This window comes from Oncorhynchus tshawytscha, linkage group LG18 (assembly GCF_018296145.1).
Source record: "Oncorhynchus tshawytscha isolate Ot180627B linkage group LG18, Otsh_v2.0, whole genome shotgun sequence".
Taxonomy (NCBI): Eukaryota; Metazoa; Chordata; class Actinopteri; order Salmoniformes; family Salmonidae; genus Oncorhynchus; species Oncorhynchus tshawytscha.
The window spans coordinates 14,273,198-14,292,898 of record NC_056446.1 but is presented as its reverse complement, the minus strand read 5'-3'; the positions used below and the strand labels follow the sequence as shown (position 1 = coordinate 14,292,898).

At 42.2% G+C, this 19,701-nt stretch overlaps 1 protein-coding gene across 1 annotated transcript; it reads left to right on the top strand.

Annotated features, from left to right (window-relative positions):
- Nucleotides 1-823: 823 nt before the first annotated feature.
- LOC112218067 (trace amine-associated receptor 1-like) lies at nucleotides 824-6,119 on the top strand (the record flags this gene model as incomplete). Its single annotated transcript, XM_024378663.1, has 2 exons — nucleotides 824-1,419; nucleotides 6,102-6,119. Coding segments are annotated over exons 1-2 (606 nt in total), but the record flags the coding sequence as incomplete, so codon positions are not given.
- Nucleotides 6,120-19,701: the final 13,582 nt, after the last annotated feature.

The window sequence follows — 19,701 nt, the reverse complement described above, 5'->3', positions numbered from 1 at the left end:
AACCCTATCAGTCATTTCTCTTACGTGTAACCACAAGTCTGGTCTTGTGGGGTAGTGCTGAATTCAAGCCTTATCTCTGAAATTCTGCTCTGTAGTGCCCATAAAATGTAAAGGTAATTCCTTACAATGCTGTGAATAGACCACTGCTTTTAAATGTCAATTGGGCTACAATGCAGAACATAGGCAAATCGTACTGAATCCAGCCCCTTAAATCAAATTATTGTAGCAATTTGGCAAAAACAGTCAAATGTGTAATGAACTAACTGATTGGATGGTCTTGTGGTCGATGAAAGAGACTATCATATCCTCTTGAAGGGAGTGGTTACAACTATGACATCATCAAATGTAGTGCTCTGCTACAGATCTTTTATGTAGAGTTGAATGTAGTAATGTTTGATTGGTCAACATTACATTGTGATCATCATTATGGTAATAGTCTATAGGTACAAAAGCACAAGAGTCAAGTTCACATTTTCATCACATGTGCGACCAGAGAAAAAGGATTCACATGTGATACATCACCATCTGCATGGCTGAGAGGCAAGGTATGCTGAATTGAACAGAAAAATGTACTTAGTCATCTTTTGAAATGGCAAAACACTTCCCTTTTGGTATTTGTGGAAATATTTCCAATGAATAAGTAAAAGTAAAGAACATTTAAATACATTTTATCAAGTGACAAAAATACAGCATTTGAATTGTTTAATTTAATCATCCACCAAAATGTAATAATTTCCAACTAATATTCTGTAATTGATGTTTACATCTATAGTAATAATGTGACAATAATGTATCTTTCATATTTCAGATAAGTTTCTTTCAACCACAACCATGGAACGAGGAATCAGTCTCAGCAAGGCTGATATTGTTGAGAATATATTTCTATGTTTTGAGTCAGTGAATGGGTCTTGCAAAAGGTCAATCTTTCCTCCAACAATACGAGTATTACTTTATCTCTTACTTGGCTCAATGTCTGTTCTCACAGTGTGTGGCAACCTTCTTGTAATCATCCCCATCATTCACTTCAAACAGCTCCACACCCCAACCAACTACCTCATCCTCTCTCTGGCTGTGTCAGACCTCCTCTTGGGGGTTTTAGTGATGCCTCCCAGAATGGTATATTCAGTGGAAAGCTGCTGGTATTTTGGAGATTTATTCTGTAAAATCCAAACCAGCACTGATGTTATGTTGAGCAATACATCCATTCTTAACTTGTGTTTTATTTCTATTGATAGGTATTATGCAGTGTGTCGCCCTCTCCTTTACAGAACTAAAATAACTGTTCACTTTGTTCTGATTATGATGCTGGTCATCTGGACTGGTTCTGCTATAGTAGTGTTTGGAATAGTATTTCTGGGGATCAATATTTGGGGCATGGAGGATTTTTACTATAATAATGTTGCCTGTGAGGGAGAATGTATTTTGTTTCAAAACAAAGTGTCGAGTATTGTGGCTTCGGTGATCTCATTCTACATCCCAGGAGTAGGGTTGCTTAGCATCTACCTAAAGATTTTTCTAATAGCACAGAGACAGGCACGCTCAATTCGGGGTACAACCAATCAGAACTCAGTAGGTAAATCACAGAGGAAGGCCACCAAAACACTTGCTATCATTATGGGGGTATTTCTATCATTCTGGACACCCTTTTTTGTCGTCAACTGCATTGATCCTTTTATTAGTTACTCTACCCCACCCGTTTTGCTTGAAACACTTATATGGATTGCCTATTTTAATTCAGCTATTAATCCCATGGTGTATGCATTCTTTTACAGTTGGTTCAGGAGGGCGTTTATAATTATAATTTCTGGTCAAATATTTCAACCTGACTCTTCAGAAATACAATTGTTTTCAGAATAAATACAGTGAGCTCCAAAAGTACTGAGACAATGACACATTTTTGTTTGTTTTGGCTCTGTTCTCCGGCACTTTGGGTTTGAAATGATACAATGACTATAAGTTTAACGTGCCGACTGTCAGATTTAATTTGAAGGTATTTTGATAAATATCAGGTAAATCGTTTAGAAGTTACACCACTTTGTACATAGCCCCCCCATTTTAGTGGACCAAAAGTTTTGGGTCGAATTCACTTATATGTGTATTAAAGTAGTAAAAAGTTTGGTTTTTGGTCCCATATTCATTGCACGCAACAATGACTACATCCAGCTTGGGACTCTACAAATAATGGTAAATAATGTATTGTGTAATTTTGGTGTCACTTTAAATTATGAGAAAGTTACAGACCCACAAATATCATTCCCCCAAGACATGCTAACCTCCCCTGTTGTTGTAATGGTGCGAGGTTAGCATGTCTTGGGGGTATGATATTTGTGTGTCTATAACTTTCTCACTCATCATTATTCACGATTCATTCAGGATTATCCGTAATCATGTTTTTAACCACATTAATGTAGAAGTGTTTAGAAACGGCCCTCCCGAGTGGCGCAGTGGTCTAAGACACTGCATCATAGTGTTTGAGGCGTCACAACAGACCTGGGTTTGATCCTGGCTGTGTTTCAACTGGCTGTGACCGGGACTCCATTAGGAGGACTATTGTCGTCCGGGTTAGGGGAGGGTTTGGCTGGGGGGGCTTTACTTGTCTTATCGGGTTCTAGCGACTAATTGTGGCGGGCCGGGAGCATGCAGACTAACCCTGGTTGTCAGTTGAACTGTGTTTCCTCCGACACATTTTCATAAGCGGGCAAAAGAGCAGCTGCTCGGGCGCTGGTTGAGCTCTATCTGTGCACTTGCCTGAACATGACGAGTACCTAGCATTTTAGTGTTCCCTTTATTTTTTTGAACAGTGTATGTTTGCACTTAGGTGATATTACTGAAATAAAGATTATTTGTGTTGATAATGTGCAATGTTTTCTGTGAAACTGACTATTTTTGAAGATCGTACTTTATAAATCACATAATACAGTATATCCCTTAATTTCCCTTCATCTCATAACAACTGACCAACAGTACGCACACAATATACAGTACCAGTCAAAAGTTTGGACACATCTACTCATTCAAGGGTTTTTCTTTATTTTTACTATTTTCTACATTGTAGAATAATAGTGAAGATATCAAACTATGAAATAACACATATTGTATATGTAGTAACCAAAAAAGTGTTAAACAAATATATTTTATATTTGAGATTCTTCAAATTAGCCACACTTGGCCTGATGTGCCAATATTTTGATTTGTTTAACACTTTTTTGGTTACTAAATGATTCCTTATGTGTTATTTCATAGTTTTGAAAACTTTACTATTATTCTACAATGTAGAACATAGTACAAATAAAAATAAAACCTGGAATGAGTAGGTGTGTCCAAACATTTGACAGGTACTGTACATATTAATCTGGATCTGTGAAACTGGCCCATAATGTAGGTTGTAATGTGACAACAAATAAGCCATATGTTATATACATTTATTCTTTCCTTGTTTGTTTATTTGGCCCTGTTTTTTCCATCTGTGTCTGAGATGAAAACAGGTTATGGTACATTAACCTTCTGAAGCCGAGGCTTCTCAGGAAGGATGGCAACGTGAAATGGTACATTTGAATGCATTTGAAATACTCCAGGCATGTACAAGGCCTTTACTGTATCTATTTGTTTTTCCATCTTTAAACTTCTTCAGTAGAGCACCTGTCAGTTTTGCAGAGGAATATTATCAAGATGGACAACTCATTCCAGGCTGATACAGTATGATGTTTAATTGTATTTTTATACATTTTTATAAAACAACATTTTCAAACGCACATAAAAAACAAGTACAGAACTCTGCAGTCTGTTCATAATATCGTAATGAGGTTCACATACCAATATGAAGACCGATATACCCTTTACGGAAAACAGCATGAATTTCACGTGAACACCTGAAGTGTTTCAAAAACAAATGTTTAGTCCCGCTTTAAATTACATTCGGCTTCATAAAGCCTTCATAATGCTTGATAAAGGGTTCACAAATGTGGCATAACTGTGTGACATAAACACCAATGTCAAATGTGACATAACCCACTATGTTGAATATGATATAAACATGTGCTTTATAAAGGGTGACATGTTGGGCTGAAGGATGGCACAAGCTCTAAAGTGAAGTCATGTTAGGAACGTTACACCCAATCTCGTTCCCAAACACTTCCGGCCAATTCATTTAAATACCTTTCACACCCTACAGTAACCTGTTTATGATGAGAGAACCTTCATAAATCAGTAGAACGTTAATAACCTATTAATAACCTATTATTAAATAACCCATTAATTGACATGAATTAATTGACATTAATTGTCCTGTAACACTTCATTTGAAGTGAGACACCTTTGATAATTCATAACACATCCATAAAGACTCTATAACACATGACGCTGTACTTACTTTAAGTCAGACCCCTTTGGTGTTTTATAACACATACATAAATGCCTTATATCATATGACTGACCCCCACCACACCCCTCCTGCATGCTGTGTTGACTATGATCATACTTTTGTGCTCTGATATCTGTTCACTGATTTCTGCCATCTAATGCACATTCAAATGTAAAATGGCTTGTGGTCAATGGTGATATCTGAAGGAGATGGCTGTCTAACTTGTTTTTTTCACGATCCTCTCGTAAAATGGCTTGTGGTCAAATGTGCTATTGTGTATGTTTTTTCTTGTTATTTGTAACTTATTTTGTACATAATATTTCTGCCACCATGTATTTGTGAACGAAAAGAGCTAGATATCAGGACAGCAATTACTCACCCCGTACTGGAGGAATACTCTTTCTTCATTGAGTCGGACGGGAATGATTTACTTCAGACATCCGACAAGGCCCTCATCTCCGTCATTCGCAGGAGAAAGAGATGGAGATATCGGGGATGAAGTTCCAGGTGCCTTGTAAGGATCTGGTGCTGAGAGGGTAATCTACCTTTACCATTGGTCCTATTAGTCAATGTACAATCAATCTATAATAAAATAGACGAACTACCATGACGTATATCCTACCAACGGGAATTAATAACTGTAATATCTTATGTTTCAAAGAGTCGTGGCTGAACGACGACATGAATAACATACAGCTGGCAGGATTTAAGCTTTTCAGCGGGATAGAACAGCAGCCTCTGGTAAGATGGGCTGGCAGTCTATGTATATTTGTAAACTACAGCTGGTGCATGAAATCTAAGGAAGTCTTGAGGTTTTACTCGCCTGAGGTAGAGTATCTCATGATAAGCTGCACACAACGCTATTTACCAAGAGAGTTTTCATCTATAATCTTCGTAGCTTTCTACATACCACCACAAACCGATGCTGGCTCTAAGACCGCATACGGGGACTTTAATGCTGGGAAACTCTAATCCGTTTGACCTCATTTCTACCAGCATGTTAAATGTGCAACCAGAGGGAAAAAAACTCTAGACCACCTTTACTCCACACACGCTTTGAGGCAAGTAACACTTAAGCATGTGGAAGAGACTGTGTGATCACACTCTCAGTAGCCGATATGAGTAAGACCTTTAAACAGGTTAATATTCAAAAGGCCGCAGGGCCAGACTGATTACCAGGACGTGTACTCCGAGCATGTGCTGATCAACTGGCAAGTATCTTCACTGACATTTTCAACCTGTCCCTGACTGAGTTTGTAATACCAACATATTTCAAGCAGACCACCATAGTCCCTGTGCCCAAGAACATTAAGGTAACCTGTTTAAATGACTACCGACCCATAGCGCTCACGTCTGTAGCCATGAAGTGCTTTGAAAGGCTGGTCATGGCTCACATCAACACCATTATCTCAGAAACCCTAGACCCACTCCAATTTGCATACCGCCCAAACAGATCCACAGATGATGCAATCTCTACTGCACTCCACACTGCCCTTTCCCACCTGGACAAAAGGAACACCTAATGCTATTCATTGACTATAGCTCAGTGTTCAACACCATAGTGCCCTCAAAGCTCATCACTAAGCTAAGGACCCTAGGACTAAACACCTCCCTCTGCAACTAGATCCTGGACTTCCTGACAGGCCACCCCCAGGTGGTAAGGGTAGGCAACAACACATCAGCCATTTTGATCCTCAACATGGAGGCCCCTCAGGGGTGTGTGCTCAATCCCCTCCTGTACTCCCTGTTCACTCATTGCTGCATGGCCAGGCACGACTCCAACACCATCATCAAGTTTGCCGATGACACAACAGTGGTAGGCCTGATCACCAACAATGATGAGCCAGCCTATAGGGAGGAGGTCAAAGACCTGGCCGTGTGGTGCCAACAACCTCTCCCTCAACATGATCAAGACAAAAGAGATGATTGTGGACTAGAAGAAAAGGAGGACCGAGCACGCCCCCATTCTCAACGACGGGGCTGTAGTGGAGCAGTTTGAGAGCTTCAAGTTCCTTGGTGTCCACATTACCAACAAACTATCATGGTCCAAACACACTAAGACAGTCATGAAGAGGGCAGGACAAAGCCCATTCCCCATCAGGAGACTGAAAAGGTTTGGCATGGGTCCTTAGATCCTCAAAAGGTTCTACAGCTGCACCATCGAGAGCACTGCCTGATACTGCAACTGTTCGGCCTCCAACTGCAAGACACTACAGATGTAAGGGAACACCCCCCTGAAATGGACAAAAATTAATGGGAAGTCATTGGCACCGTACGAAACATATACACGGTGTCCAATACCACTCGATTCAGCGTTGTTTCAGTCAAAGTTGATTGCAAATGCCATATGGCAAATGCCAAGTGTAACACTCCAAAAATCCAACAGATGGCTAGTGCGCTCCACCGTGATTTTTTATATTGCAAATGTAACACAAGTAAAGATACAAGAGTAAAATTCTGAACATTTGAAAAAAAATTCAAAAACTTAGCACCCCCTTAAAAAAGTGCTTTCTGGGCCGTTTTTTAAAATTCTTTTGATTTTTTGTGTTAATTACACACTGTCAAATGTTATTATCATAATTATTATGATTTATTTTTTTTAACTTGTGCATAAGGCATATGTTTTGTCCATTTGCAATATGATTTCATGGGAAGCCAAAAGTCAAAAAGAGCAAAACATTTGAAAAAAATTAACACCCCTTAAAAAAATGCTTAAAAAAGTGTTTTCGAAATTCTTTCGATTTTTGTGTCAATTACACATGTATAAGAACTGTATCAACATACTTTAGTCATATTTTATCATCATCATTTTATTTGATTTTTTACTTGTGCATAAGGCATATGTTTTGTCCATTTGCAATATGATTTCATGGGAAGCCAAAAGTCAAAAATAGCAAAACATTTGAAAAAAATTAACACCCCCTTAAAAAAGTGCTTAAAAAAGTGTTTTTCGAAATTCTTGCGATTTTTGTGCCAATTACACATGTATAAGAACTGTATCAACATACTTTAGTCATATTTTATCATCATAATTTTATTTGATGTTTTACTTGTGCATAAGGCATATGTTTTGTCCATTTGCAATATGATTTCATAGGAAGTCAAAAGTCGAAAATGTGAAGAAAAAAAAAACAAAACGTATCATCCCCTTAAAAAGTGCCTTCTGGACCGTTTTACGAAATACTTTCGATTTTTTGTCAATTACACATGTATAAGAACTGTATGAACATACTTTAGTCATATTTGATTATCATATTTTTGTTTTACTTGTCCATAGGGCATATGTTTTGTCCAATATGATTTCATAGGAAGTCAAAAGTCAAAGTCAAAAGTCACTTTTTTGGGGGGGAGCCAAATGCCATAAGAAAAGTCCAAATGCACTATGAAAGTGCCAAATCAGGATGTTATGTCCATTTGCATGTACGATCAATAGATTTTTACCTTTATTTAACTAGACAAGTCAGCTAAGAACAAATTCTTATTTTCAATGACGGCCTAAGAACAGTGGGTTAACTGCCTGTTCAGGGGCAGAACGACAGATTTGTACTTTGTCAGCTCGGGGATATGAACTTGCAACCTTTCGGTTACTAGTCCAACACTCTAACCACTAGGCTACCCTGCCACCCCATGTCGGTTTATAAACCCAAAAGTCAGTGAACCATGTCCAAAAGGCATTTATACTGCCAAAATGATATACAGCACTATGTTAAGCCATGAATCAACATAGATGGTCTATTAGTCATGTATGATGAGGGAGAAGTGGGACTGTTGTTTTTTTAACGATTTTTTGAAAAACGTCCAAAATGACAAGGGGTGCCCCCTATTGGATGGGCACGGGTGGGGGTGCTCCCTACCCAACCGTGGACCCCTTGCTACCCCGTAATGGCATTAAAAACCATTTTTAACAATGTGCTCCTGGTAACCCGTTCCAATCACCAGGTGCACAGCTGTGCATTTGCAGTATGTTTCAACGGGCATTTACCATCACGAATTTGTCATGCTCAAAAATACTGCAGAAATGCAAAATTGACTGGCCCGATGAACTCGGGATGGCCGGGCAGTGTTTCTGGTTCCTCTCCATCGCTCGTTGGTGTTGATTTCAGAATGTCATTTTGGTGATGGTATCTCACTGTTTAAACATATTGCAAATGGACAAAAGTCAGCCAGCAAGTCAGCGTCCATCAGTCAATTAGATATCATTCTGACACCAAACTGATACAAACTGACACCACACCCACTTTTTCCAACTCATTTAGAAGCCAACTATCACATATTTCAGAGCTGGCCCAAAATTCACAGCGCCTTCTGTTCAAACCATAATAAAAACATAAAACACAAAGTTACCTTCTAACTGCGGGTCCCGTTCTGACATTATGTGTAGGCCTAGCTGAGGCAACCCCGAATCCCAAGTTTCGACTCGATAGGTAATTTGGAGCCCGAGTAGCGACCTTATTTGGTGTTGAAAATCCACATTTTACGGGCGTTGCAACGGGGTCCTTGAATGAGCTATCGGACAGAAACGTTAGGGTACGTCTCTATGGGCCAAGGTGGTTGCAATGCACCTAGTCTTGCGACTCTGGGACATTTCTAAATGTCATCTTTTTCGTGATGTTAAAATGAATTGAAGGTATTGCAAATGTACGAGGCTGTTTCTCGGCCCGAGAACGTTCTAGATGCACATAACTCACCACACACTATCGACCTGAGCTCTTGAACAGGTTTCTAAAACAGGTTTTTTAATAGTTCGAACAAAGGTAACTATTGCAGGCTCTGTCTGTCTCTACGCACGTACATTTCAATGAAACATGGTGAAGCCCCAAAATTGCCCTCGCTAGAAGCATGTGTTTCAGACATAAGAAAGTGGAAGGCTGCAAACATTCTACTTTTAAACTCGGACAAAACAGAGATGCTTGTTCTAGGTCCCAAGAAACAAAGTGATCTTCTGTTGAATCTGACAATTAATCTTAATGGTTGTAAAGTCGTCTCAAATAAAACTGTGAAGGACCTCGGCATTACTCTGAACCCGGATCTCTCTTTTGAAGAACATATCAAGACCATTTCAAGAACAGCTTTTTTCCATCTATGTAACATTGCAAAAATCAGAAACTTTCTGTCCAAAAATGATGCAGAAAAATGTATCCATGCTTATGTCACTTCTAGGTTAGACTACTGCAATGCTCTACTTTCCGGCTACCCGGATAAAGCACAAAATAAACTTCAGTTAGTGCTAAATACGGCTGCTAGAATCCTGACTAGAACCAAAAAATGTGATCATATTACTCCAGTGCTAGCCTCCCTACACTGGCTTCCTGTCAAAGCAAGGGCTGATTTCAAGGTTTTACTGCTAACCTACAAAGCATTACATGGGCTTGCTCCTACCTATCTCTCTGATTTGGTCCTGCCGTACATACCTACATGTACGCTACAGTCACAAGACGCAGGCCTCCTAATTGTCCCTAGAATTTCTAAACAAACAACTGGAGGCAGGGCTTTCTCCTATAGAGCTCCATTTTTATGGAACGGTCTGCCTACCCATGTCAGAGACGCAGACTCGGTCTCAACCTTTAAGTCTTTACTGAAGACTCATCTCTTCAGTGGGTCATATGATTGAGTGTAGTCTGGCCCAGGAGTGGGAAGGTGAACGGAAAGGCTTGGAGCAACGAACCGCCCTTGCTGTCTCTGCCTGGCTGGTTCCCCTCTTTCCACTGGGATTCTCTGCCTCTAACCCTATTACAGGGGCTGAGTCACTGGCTTACTGGGGCTATCTCATACCGTCCCTGGGAGGGGTGCGTCACCTGAGTGGGTTGAGTCACTGATGTGATCATCCTGTCTGGGTTGGCGCCACCCCCTTGGGTTGTGCCGTGGCGGAGATCTTTGTGGGCTATACTCAGCCTTGTCTCAGGATGGTAAGTTGGTGGTTGAATCTATCCCTCTAGTGGTGTGGGGGCTGTGCTTTGGCAAAGTGGGTGGGGTTATATCCTTCATGTTTGGCCCTGTCCGGGGGTGTCCTCGGATGGGGCCACAGTGTCTCCTGACCCCTCCTGTCTCAGCCTCCAGTATTTATGCTGCAGTAGTTTATGTGTCGGGGGGCTACGGTCAGTTTGTTATATCTGGAGTACTTCTCCTGTCCTATTCGGTGTCCTGTGTGAATTTAAGTGTGCTCTCTCTAATTCTCTCTTTCTCTCTTCCTTTCTCTCTCTCGGAGGACCTGTGCCCTAGGACCATGCCTCAGGACTACCTGACATGATGACTCCTTGCTGTCCCCAGTCCACCTGGCCGTGCTGCTGCTCCAGTTTCAATTGTTCTGCCTTATTATTATTGGACCATGCTGGTCATTTATGAACATTTGAACATCTTGGCCATGTTCTGTTATAATCTCCACCCGGCACAGCCAGAAGAGGACTGGCCACCCCACATAGCCTGGTTCCCCTCTAGGTTTCTTCCTAGGTTTTGGCCTTTCTAGGGAGTTTTTCCTAGCCACCGTGCTTCTACACCTGCATTGCCTGCTGTTTGGGGTTTTAGGCTGGGTTTCTGTACAGCACTTTGAGATATCAGCTGATGTACGAAGGGCTATATAAATACATTTGATTTGATTTGATTTGATGATTATATTGTAATCTGTGAGATCAAATAACCCTGATTTACTGTTAAGGTTAGGCTTGCACAGATCGGGAGGACCTCGGGAATGTACCTGAGGTCGAATTGTGCTTCTCACCCTAACGGTTCTCTCACTGTCACCCAAAAGCAAATTAAATTTTGGCCCTACTTTTTTCACTGTCGCTGCACTCAGAGCGAGCTACGGTCAAGCGGGGCATCTCGTTGAACTCGGCACGGCCTTGAGAATATGGAAATGCCATTGCAGGCTCTGTGTGTCTTTAAGCACCGCACTTTGTCACTCCATCCTTGCTGTGTGTGTGTGTGTGTGTGTGTGTGTGTGTGTGTGTGTGTGTGTGTGTGTGTGTGTGTGTGTGTGTGTGTGTGTGTGTGTGTGTGTGTGTGTGTGTGTGTGTGTGTGTGTGTGTGTGTGTGTGAGAGAGAGCTTTTCTTTGACATCTGTTGGGAAAAATGACTGATTTGCAGTTCATGAGGGTTGCTTAATCACACATATGAAGTTTTAAAAAGATCTGACCTTTTTAACCATTTGATAGCACCTATGACACCCTTTTAATTAAGGCACTTCCGGTTGGCACAGGAAGCTGAACGTGAACACATATCCTCATTGGGATAGGCTCTTACAGAATCCTGAGATTTAAGTCTATACGTGAAGAACTGACTGATTTACACAGGGTTTTATGCACTATTTCTCACAAACTGCAGGTTGGGTAGGGCAAGACACTTTTAGGATGATTTTAACCACTTCCGGTTGCTCCAGGAAGCTTAGAATCAACACAGGTAGACCTCATAGCTGCCTGATGGACTGTCATGGAAGACAGGTTCATAAGACATTCATAACCCACATAGGCTTCAGGTTGAATTTAGGGGTGCAGGCAATGTATTCCTATGGGGAGAGGTCATTGAAAACTGTTTGATGTAAACACCTTCTTTTAACTTTTAAGGGTTAATGCCACATGGTCAAGGTTAGGCTTGCACCGATCGGGAGGACCTGAGGTCGAATTGTGCTTCTAACTCTAACTGTTCTCCCGCTGTCACCCAAAAGCACCTGCAATTTAAGGTCAGGCTTCATTATGAGCTCAGACCGAGCAAACTACGGTCTAGCGGGGCATCTCGGTGAACTCCGCACAGCCTAGAGATTATGGTAATGGCATTGCAGGCTCTGAGTGTCTTTAAGCACCGCACTTTGTCACTCCATCCTTGCTGTGTGTGTGTGCGTGTGTGTGAGAGAGCTTTTCTTTGACAACTGTTGGGAGAAATTACTGATTTACAGTTCATGAGGGTTGCTTAATAACCCATATGAAGTTTTGAAAAGATCAGACCATTTTAATCCTTCGAAACAGCTCCTATGACACCATTTTAAGGCACTTCCGGTTGACACAGGAAGCTGAACGTAAACACATATCCTCGTTGGGGTAGGCTCTTATAGAATATTGAGTTTTAAGTCTTTATGTTAACCTCTCTGCACACCGAACCCGTTAGCGGGATTAAATTCGACAACATACGGTGATCGCTACATAAATAGTCATATTGAACATTCATGAAAATACAAGTGTCTCACATGGTTCGAAAGCCTAGAATCTTGCTAATCCAACTGCGTTGTCAGATTTAAAAAATGATTTATTGCGAAAGAATACGCTGCGATTATCTGAGCACAGACCCCCATATCAAACTACTTATTCAACCAGTACTTGCGTAACAAAATCACAGATTGCATTGAAATAATGCAAATAATCGTTTACCTTTGAAGATCTTGCTCTGGTTGCAATCCCAAGGCTCATTGTTACACAATGAATGGTCTTTTGTTCGGTTAAATCCATTTTTTATAGCCTAACACGAAACATTTTGTGAACGCTTATCTCGTTGAATTTCGTGTAATTACATTTTCGACGTGACATCCAACGTAAAATAGACAGACTTTCCCTGACTTTATCCAGTCATGTTTGGTTTCCTTGCTATCAACTGTTTGTTTGTAACACAACCAAACTTCATGGGTCATTTTGCGGGACGTATTGACCCGGGAAAACCGATTGGAAGACAACAAGTGACGAGCCCATTGTGCACCAATTATATGACCACTGTCTCGTTGATTGACTGTATTTTAACCCAATGACCACTGATCGTCTTGAAATCTAGCTGGGTAGATAGCCAATGAGCAGAGGTAAACGGCAATATCCCATGGTTCTTTGTTGTAAGACAAACCTTTCCATTGAAGGCTGGCGCAAGGACCGTTCTTTCGTCATTGCCAATTCAACCGTGAAGGAGCGACACTTATTACGCACAGCAGTATTTCGGTTACTTGCATCTTCAGCTGTTTATTTATCCAAAATCATGGCGAATAAGTCAAGGAAAGCTAATTCTAAGACTAGATATACGAATGTAGAAACAATTTTAGAGGAAATTGATCGTGAAAGTGAGACAGATCTGCTTTTTGAAGACTCCATTAGCTCCCATAGTTTTGATTCTGAAACAGGCATATTTTTTGAACGGAGAGGACATTGTTTTGGACTGGAAAGTTGCTCTCATGCTAATGGCGTTGTTTGAAATTAATATAAAATATTATTTGTGATTGTTTTTACATTTTATTTGCAATATATAAAGATGTAATGAAATGGGTAAAGTACACTTTCGCTAGTCATTGTGAGTGACGGTCTGTTTGTTTGTATGAGAACGACCATAGCCTACGTCTGTGTGTGTATATATATATATATATATATATATATATATATATATATATATATATATATATATATATATGCAGTGGGGCAAAAAAGTATTTAGTCAGCCACCAATTGTGCAAGTTCTCCCACTTAAAAAGATGAGAGAGGCCTGTAATTTTTATCATAGGTACATGTAACAGTATAACTTTAGACCGTCCCCTCGCCCATACCCGGGCGCAAACCAGGGACACTCTGCACACATCAACAACTGACACCCCCGAAGCATCGTTACCGATCGCAGAGCAAGGGGAACTACTACTTCAATGTCTCAGAGCAAGTGACGTCACCGATTGAAACTCTATTTAGCGCGCACCACCACTAACTAAGCTAGCGTTTCAAATCTGTTACACTCACCCCCCTTTTGACCTCCTCCTTTTCCGCAGCAACCAGTGATCTGGGTCAACAGCATCAATCTAACAGTATAACTTTAGACCGTCCCCTCGCCCATACCCGGGCGCGAACCAGGGACCCTCTGCACACATCAACAACTGACACCCACAAAGCATCATTACCCATCGCTCCACAAAAGCCACGGCCCTTGCAGAGCAAGGGGAACTACTACTTCAAGGTCTCAGAGCAAGTGACTTGCTCTGAGACCTTGAAGTCACCGATTGAAACACTATTTAGCGCGCACCACCGCTAACTAAGCTAGCGTTTCACATCCATTACATACATTTCAACTATGAAAGACAAAATGAGAAAAAAAAAATCCAGAAAATCACATTGTAGGATTTGTAACTATTTTATTTGCAAATTATGGTGGGAAATAAGTCACTAACAAAAGTTTATCTCAATACTTTGTTATATATATATATATTGCCTTCGTTGGCAATGACAGAGGTCAAACGTTTTCTGTAAGTCTTCACAAGGTTTTCACACACTGTTGCTGGTATTTTGTCCCATTCCTCCATGCAGATCTCCTCTAGAGCAGTGATGTTTTGGGGCTGTTGCTGGGCAACACGGACTTTCAACTCCCTCCAAAGATTTTCTATGGGGTTGAGATCTGGAGACTGGCTAGGCCACTCCAGGACCTTGAAATGCTTCTTATGAAGCAACTCCTTCGTTGCCCGGGCGGTGTGTTTGGGATCATTGTCATGCTGAAAGACCCAGCCACGTTTCATCTTCAATGCCCTTGCTGATGGTAGGCTTTGTTACTTTGGTCCCAGCTCTCTGCAGGTCATTCACTAGGTCCCCCCGTGTGGTTCTGGGATTTTTTCTCACCGTTCTTGTGATCATTTTGACCCCACAGGGTGAGATCTTGCGTGGAGCCCCAGATCGAGTGAGATTATCAGTGGTCTTGTATGTCTTCCAATTCCTAATAATTGCTCCCACAGTTGATTTCTTCAAACCAAGCTGCTTACCTATTGCAGATTCAGTCTTCCCAGCCTGGTGCAGGTCTACAATTTTGTTTCTGGTGTCCTTTGACAGCTATTTGGTCTTGGCCACAACTAGCGAACTAGCTAACCGCAACCCCGGATGATTACTCCTGGCTAGCGTTTCCACCCACTTAGCTTGAAGCTAGCCCGGCCAGAGCTCCTGTGCTACCACCAAAGCATACTCCCGAGCTACAATATCCGGACCCACGACTGGTCTATCGATGTCACCGCATGAAGAGGCATAAACAGACTCACCCCATCGCGATGTCCCCCAAAGGCTAACTTTCTAGCCCTTGCTATCTCCTTACTTGCTAATTCGGCCTGCTAACTGCTAGCTTGTTTAGCCCCGGTCCGCTAACTGCTACCTTGTTTAGCCCCGGCCTACTAACTGTTAGCTTGTTAGCACAGGCCTGCTAACCGTCTGAATCGCCGCGTCCCAACTACTCACTGGACCCATATTTACTTTCAATCTCTTTTCGATTTTTAATTTGTTTATACCTTCCGGTAACCTGCCTCACCCAATGTGATACGGAATCGCTATTATTTAAAATTTTTAGAACACACTCAAGAACCTCCAGAGGCTAACCAGCTAACTAGCTACAAGCTATTTAGTCATTGTTAGCCACTGCTAGCGGCTTTTACCTTTTACCTTCTGCACAGCCAGCCAGTTTTTTTAACCTGGATAATACTCGCCAGTCTAGCTTCCCTGCCCCATCCACCGCTGCCCCCCTGGACACTGATCACTTGGCTACATAGCTGATGCATGCTGGACTGTCCATTAACCTCTTGATTCTAGCCATCCCGGATCCGGGATCGTGAATACAGCCTCAAGCTCATTACCATAACGCAACGTTAACTATTCATGAAAATCGCAAATGAAATGAAATAAATATATTTGCTCAGTTCAGTTTTTACAAAAAGATTATTTGTGTAGGACAAATCGCTCAGTTTTGTTCATCACGTTTGGCTACGAAAAAAACCTGTATCCAGGAGTGTAATTCTCTAGGCAAGCTCATTAGCATAACGCAACGTTAACTATTCATGAAAATCGCAAATGAAATGAAATAAATATATTAGCTCTCAAGCTTAGCCTTTTGTTAACAACACTGTCATCTCAGATTTTCAAAATATGCTTTTGAACCATAGCTAAACAAGCATTTGTGTGACAGTATTGATAGCCTAGCATAGCATTAAGCCTGGCATTCAGCATGCAACATTTTCACAAAAACAAGAAAAGCATTCAAATAAAATCATTTACATTTGAAGAACTTCAGATGTTTTCAATGAGGAGACTCTCAGTTAGATAGCAAATGTTCCGTTTTTACAAAAAGATTATTTGTGTAGACAAATCGCTCTGTTTTCTTCATCACGTTTGGGTAAGAAAAAAAACGAAAATTCAGTCATTGAAACGTGAACTTTTTTCCAAATTAACTCCATAATATCGACAGAGTTTATCCTCTGAAGAAATGGAACGCGCATGGACCTGGAGATTACGCAATAATTTCGACGCTTATGGTCAATCTTCCAATGATACGCCTACAAATACGTCACAATGCTGCAGACACCTTGGGGAAACGACAGAAAGGGCAGGCTCATTCCTGGCGCATTCACAGCCATATAAGGAGACATTGGAACACAGCGCCTTCAGAATCTGGGGCATTTCCTGTATGAAACTTCATCTTGGTTTCGCCTGTAGCATTAGTTCTGGGGCACTCACAGATAATATCTTTGCAGTTTTGGAAACGTCAGTTTTTTCTTTCCAAAGCTGTCAATTACATGCATAGTCGAGCATCTTTTCGTGACAAAATATCTTGTTTAAACTGGAAACGTTTTTTATCCAAAAATTAAAAGAATGCCCCCTATCTCGAAGAAGTTAATCACGGTACTCCATTCTGCTTGTTTATGTTTATCTGTCGGCCCCAGCCGCACTCAGGCTCTGTGTGTAGTTAATCCGACCCTCCCTGCCTAGTCAACGCCATTTTACCTGCTGTTGTTGTGCTAGCTGATTAGCTGTTGTTGTCTCACCTACTGTTTTAGCTACTGTTTTAGCTAGCTCTCCCAATTCAACACCTGTGATTACTGTATGCCTCGCTGTATGTCTCTCTCAAATGTCAATATGCCTTGTATACTGTTGTTCAGGTTAGTTATCATTGTTTTGGTTTACAATGGAGCCCCTAGTTCCACTCTTCATACCCCTGATACCTCCTTTGTCCCACCTCCCACACATGCGGTGACCTCACCCATAACAACCAGCATGTCCAGTGATACAACCTCTCTCATCATCACCCAAGGCCTGGGCTTACCTCCGCTGTACCCGCACCCCACCATACCCCTGTCTGCGCATTATTTCCTGAATATATTCTACCATGCCCAGAAATCTGCTCCTTTTATTCTCTGTCCCCAACGCTCTAGGCGACCAGTTTTGATAGCCTTTAGCCGCACCCTCATTCTACTCCTCCTCTGTTCCTCTGGTGATGTGGAGGTAAACCCAGGCCCTGCATGTCCCCAGGCACCCTCATTTGTTGACTTCTGTGATCAAAAAAGCCTTGGTTTCATGCATGTCAACATCAGAAGCCTCCTCCCTAAGTTTGTTTTACTCACTGCTTTAGCATACTCTGCTAACCCTGATGTCCTTGCCGTGTCTGAATCCTGGCTCAGGAAGGCCACCAAAAATTCTGAGATTTCCATACCCAACTATAACATTTTCCGTCAAGATAGAACTTTCAAAGGGGGAGGAGTTGTAGTCTACTGCAGAGATAGCCTGCAAAGTAATGTCATACTTTCCAGGTCCATACCCAAACAGTTCGAACTACTAATTTTGAAAATTACTCTCTCCAGAAATAAGTCTCTCACTGTTGCCGCCTGCTACCACTGTTGTCGCCTCAGCTCCCAGCTGTGCCCTGGACACCATTTGTGAATTGATCGCCCCACATCTAGCTTCAGAGTTTGTTCTGTTAGGTGACCTAAACTGGGATATGCTTAACACCCCGGCAGTCCTACAATCTAAGCTAGATGCCATCAATCTCACACAAATCATCAAGGAACCCACCAGGTACAACCTAAATCTGTAAACAAGGGCACCCTCATAGACGTCATCCCGACCAACTGGCCCTCCAAATACACCTCCGCTGTCTTCAACCAGGATCTCAGCGATCACTGCCTCATTGCCTGTATCCGCTACGGAGCCGCAGTCAAACGACCACCCCTCATCACTGTCAAACGCTCCCTAAAACACTTCTGTGAGCAGGCCTTTCTAATCGACCTGGCCCGGGTATCCTGGAAGGACATTGACCTCATCCCGTCAGTTGAGGATGACTGGTCATTCTTTAAAAGTAACTTCCTCACCATTTTAGATAAGCATGCTCCGTTCAAAAAATGCAGAACTAAGAACAGATATAGCCCTTGGTTCACTCCAGACCTGACTGCACTCGACCAGCACAAAAACATCCTGTGGCGGACTGCAATAGCATCGAATAGTCCCCGCGATATGCAACTGTTCAGGGAAGTCAGGAACCAATACACACAGTCAGTCAGGAAAGCTAAGGCCAGCTTCTTCAGGCAGAAATTTGCATCCTGTAGCTCCAACTCCAAAAGGTTCTGGGACACTGTGAAGTCCATGGAGAACAAGAGCACCTCCTCCCAGCTGCCCACTACACTGAGGCTAGGTAACACGGTCACCACGGATAAATGCATGATTATCGAAAACTTCAACAAGCATTTCTCAACGGCTGGCCATGCCTCCCGCCTGGCTACTCCAACCTCAGCCAACAGCTCCCCCCTGCAGCTACTCGCCCAAGCCTCTCCAGGTTCTCCTTTACCCAAATCCAGATAGCAGATGTTCTGAAAGAGCTTGACAATCTGGACCCTCTATTTCTGAAACTATCCGCCGCCAATGTCGCAACCCCTATTACCAGCCTGTTCAACCTCTCTTTCATATCGTCTGAGATCCCCAAGGATTGGAAAGCTGCCGCAGTCATCCCCCTCTTCAAAGGGGGAGACACCCTGGACCCAAACTGTTACAGACCTATATCCATCCTGCCCTGCCTATCTAAGGTCTTCGAAAGCCAAGTCAACAAACAGATCACTGACCATCTCGAATCCCACCGTACCTTCTCTGCTGTGCAATCTGGTTTCCGAGCCGGTCACGGGTGCACCTCAGCCACGCTCAAGGTACTAAACGATATCATAACCGCCATCGATAAAAGACAGTACTGTGCAGCCATCTTCATCGACCTTGCCAAGGCTTTCGACTCTTTCAATCACCATATTCTTATCGGCAGACTCAGTAGCCTCGGTTTTTCAGATGACTGCCTTGCCTGGTTCAGCAACTACTTTGCAGACAGAGTTCAGTGTGTCAAATCAGAGGGCATGCTGTCCGGTCCTCTGGCAGTCTCTATGGGGGTGCCACAGGGTTCAATCCTCGGGCCGACTCTTTTCTCTGTATATATCAATGATGTTGCTCTTGCTGCGGGCAATTCCCTGATCCACCTCTACGCAGACGACACCATTCTATATACTTCCGTCCCGTCCTTGGACACTGTGCTATCTAACCTCCAAACGAGCTTCAATGCCATACAACACTCCTTCCGTGGCCTCCAACTGCTCTTAAACGCTAGTAAAACCAAATGCATGC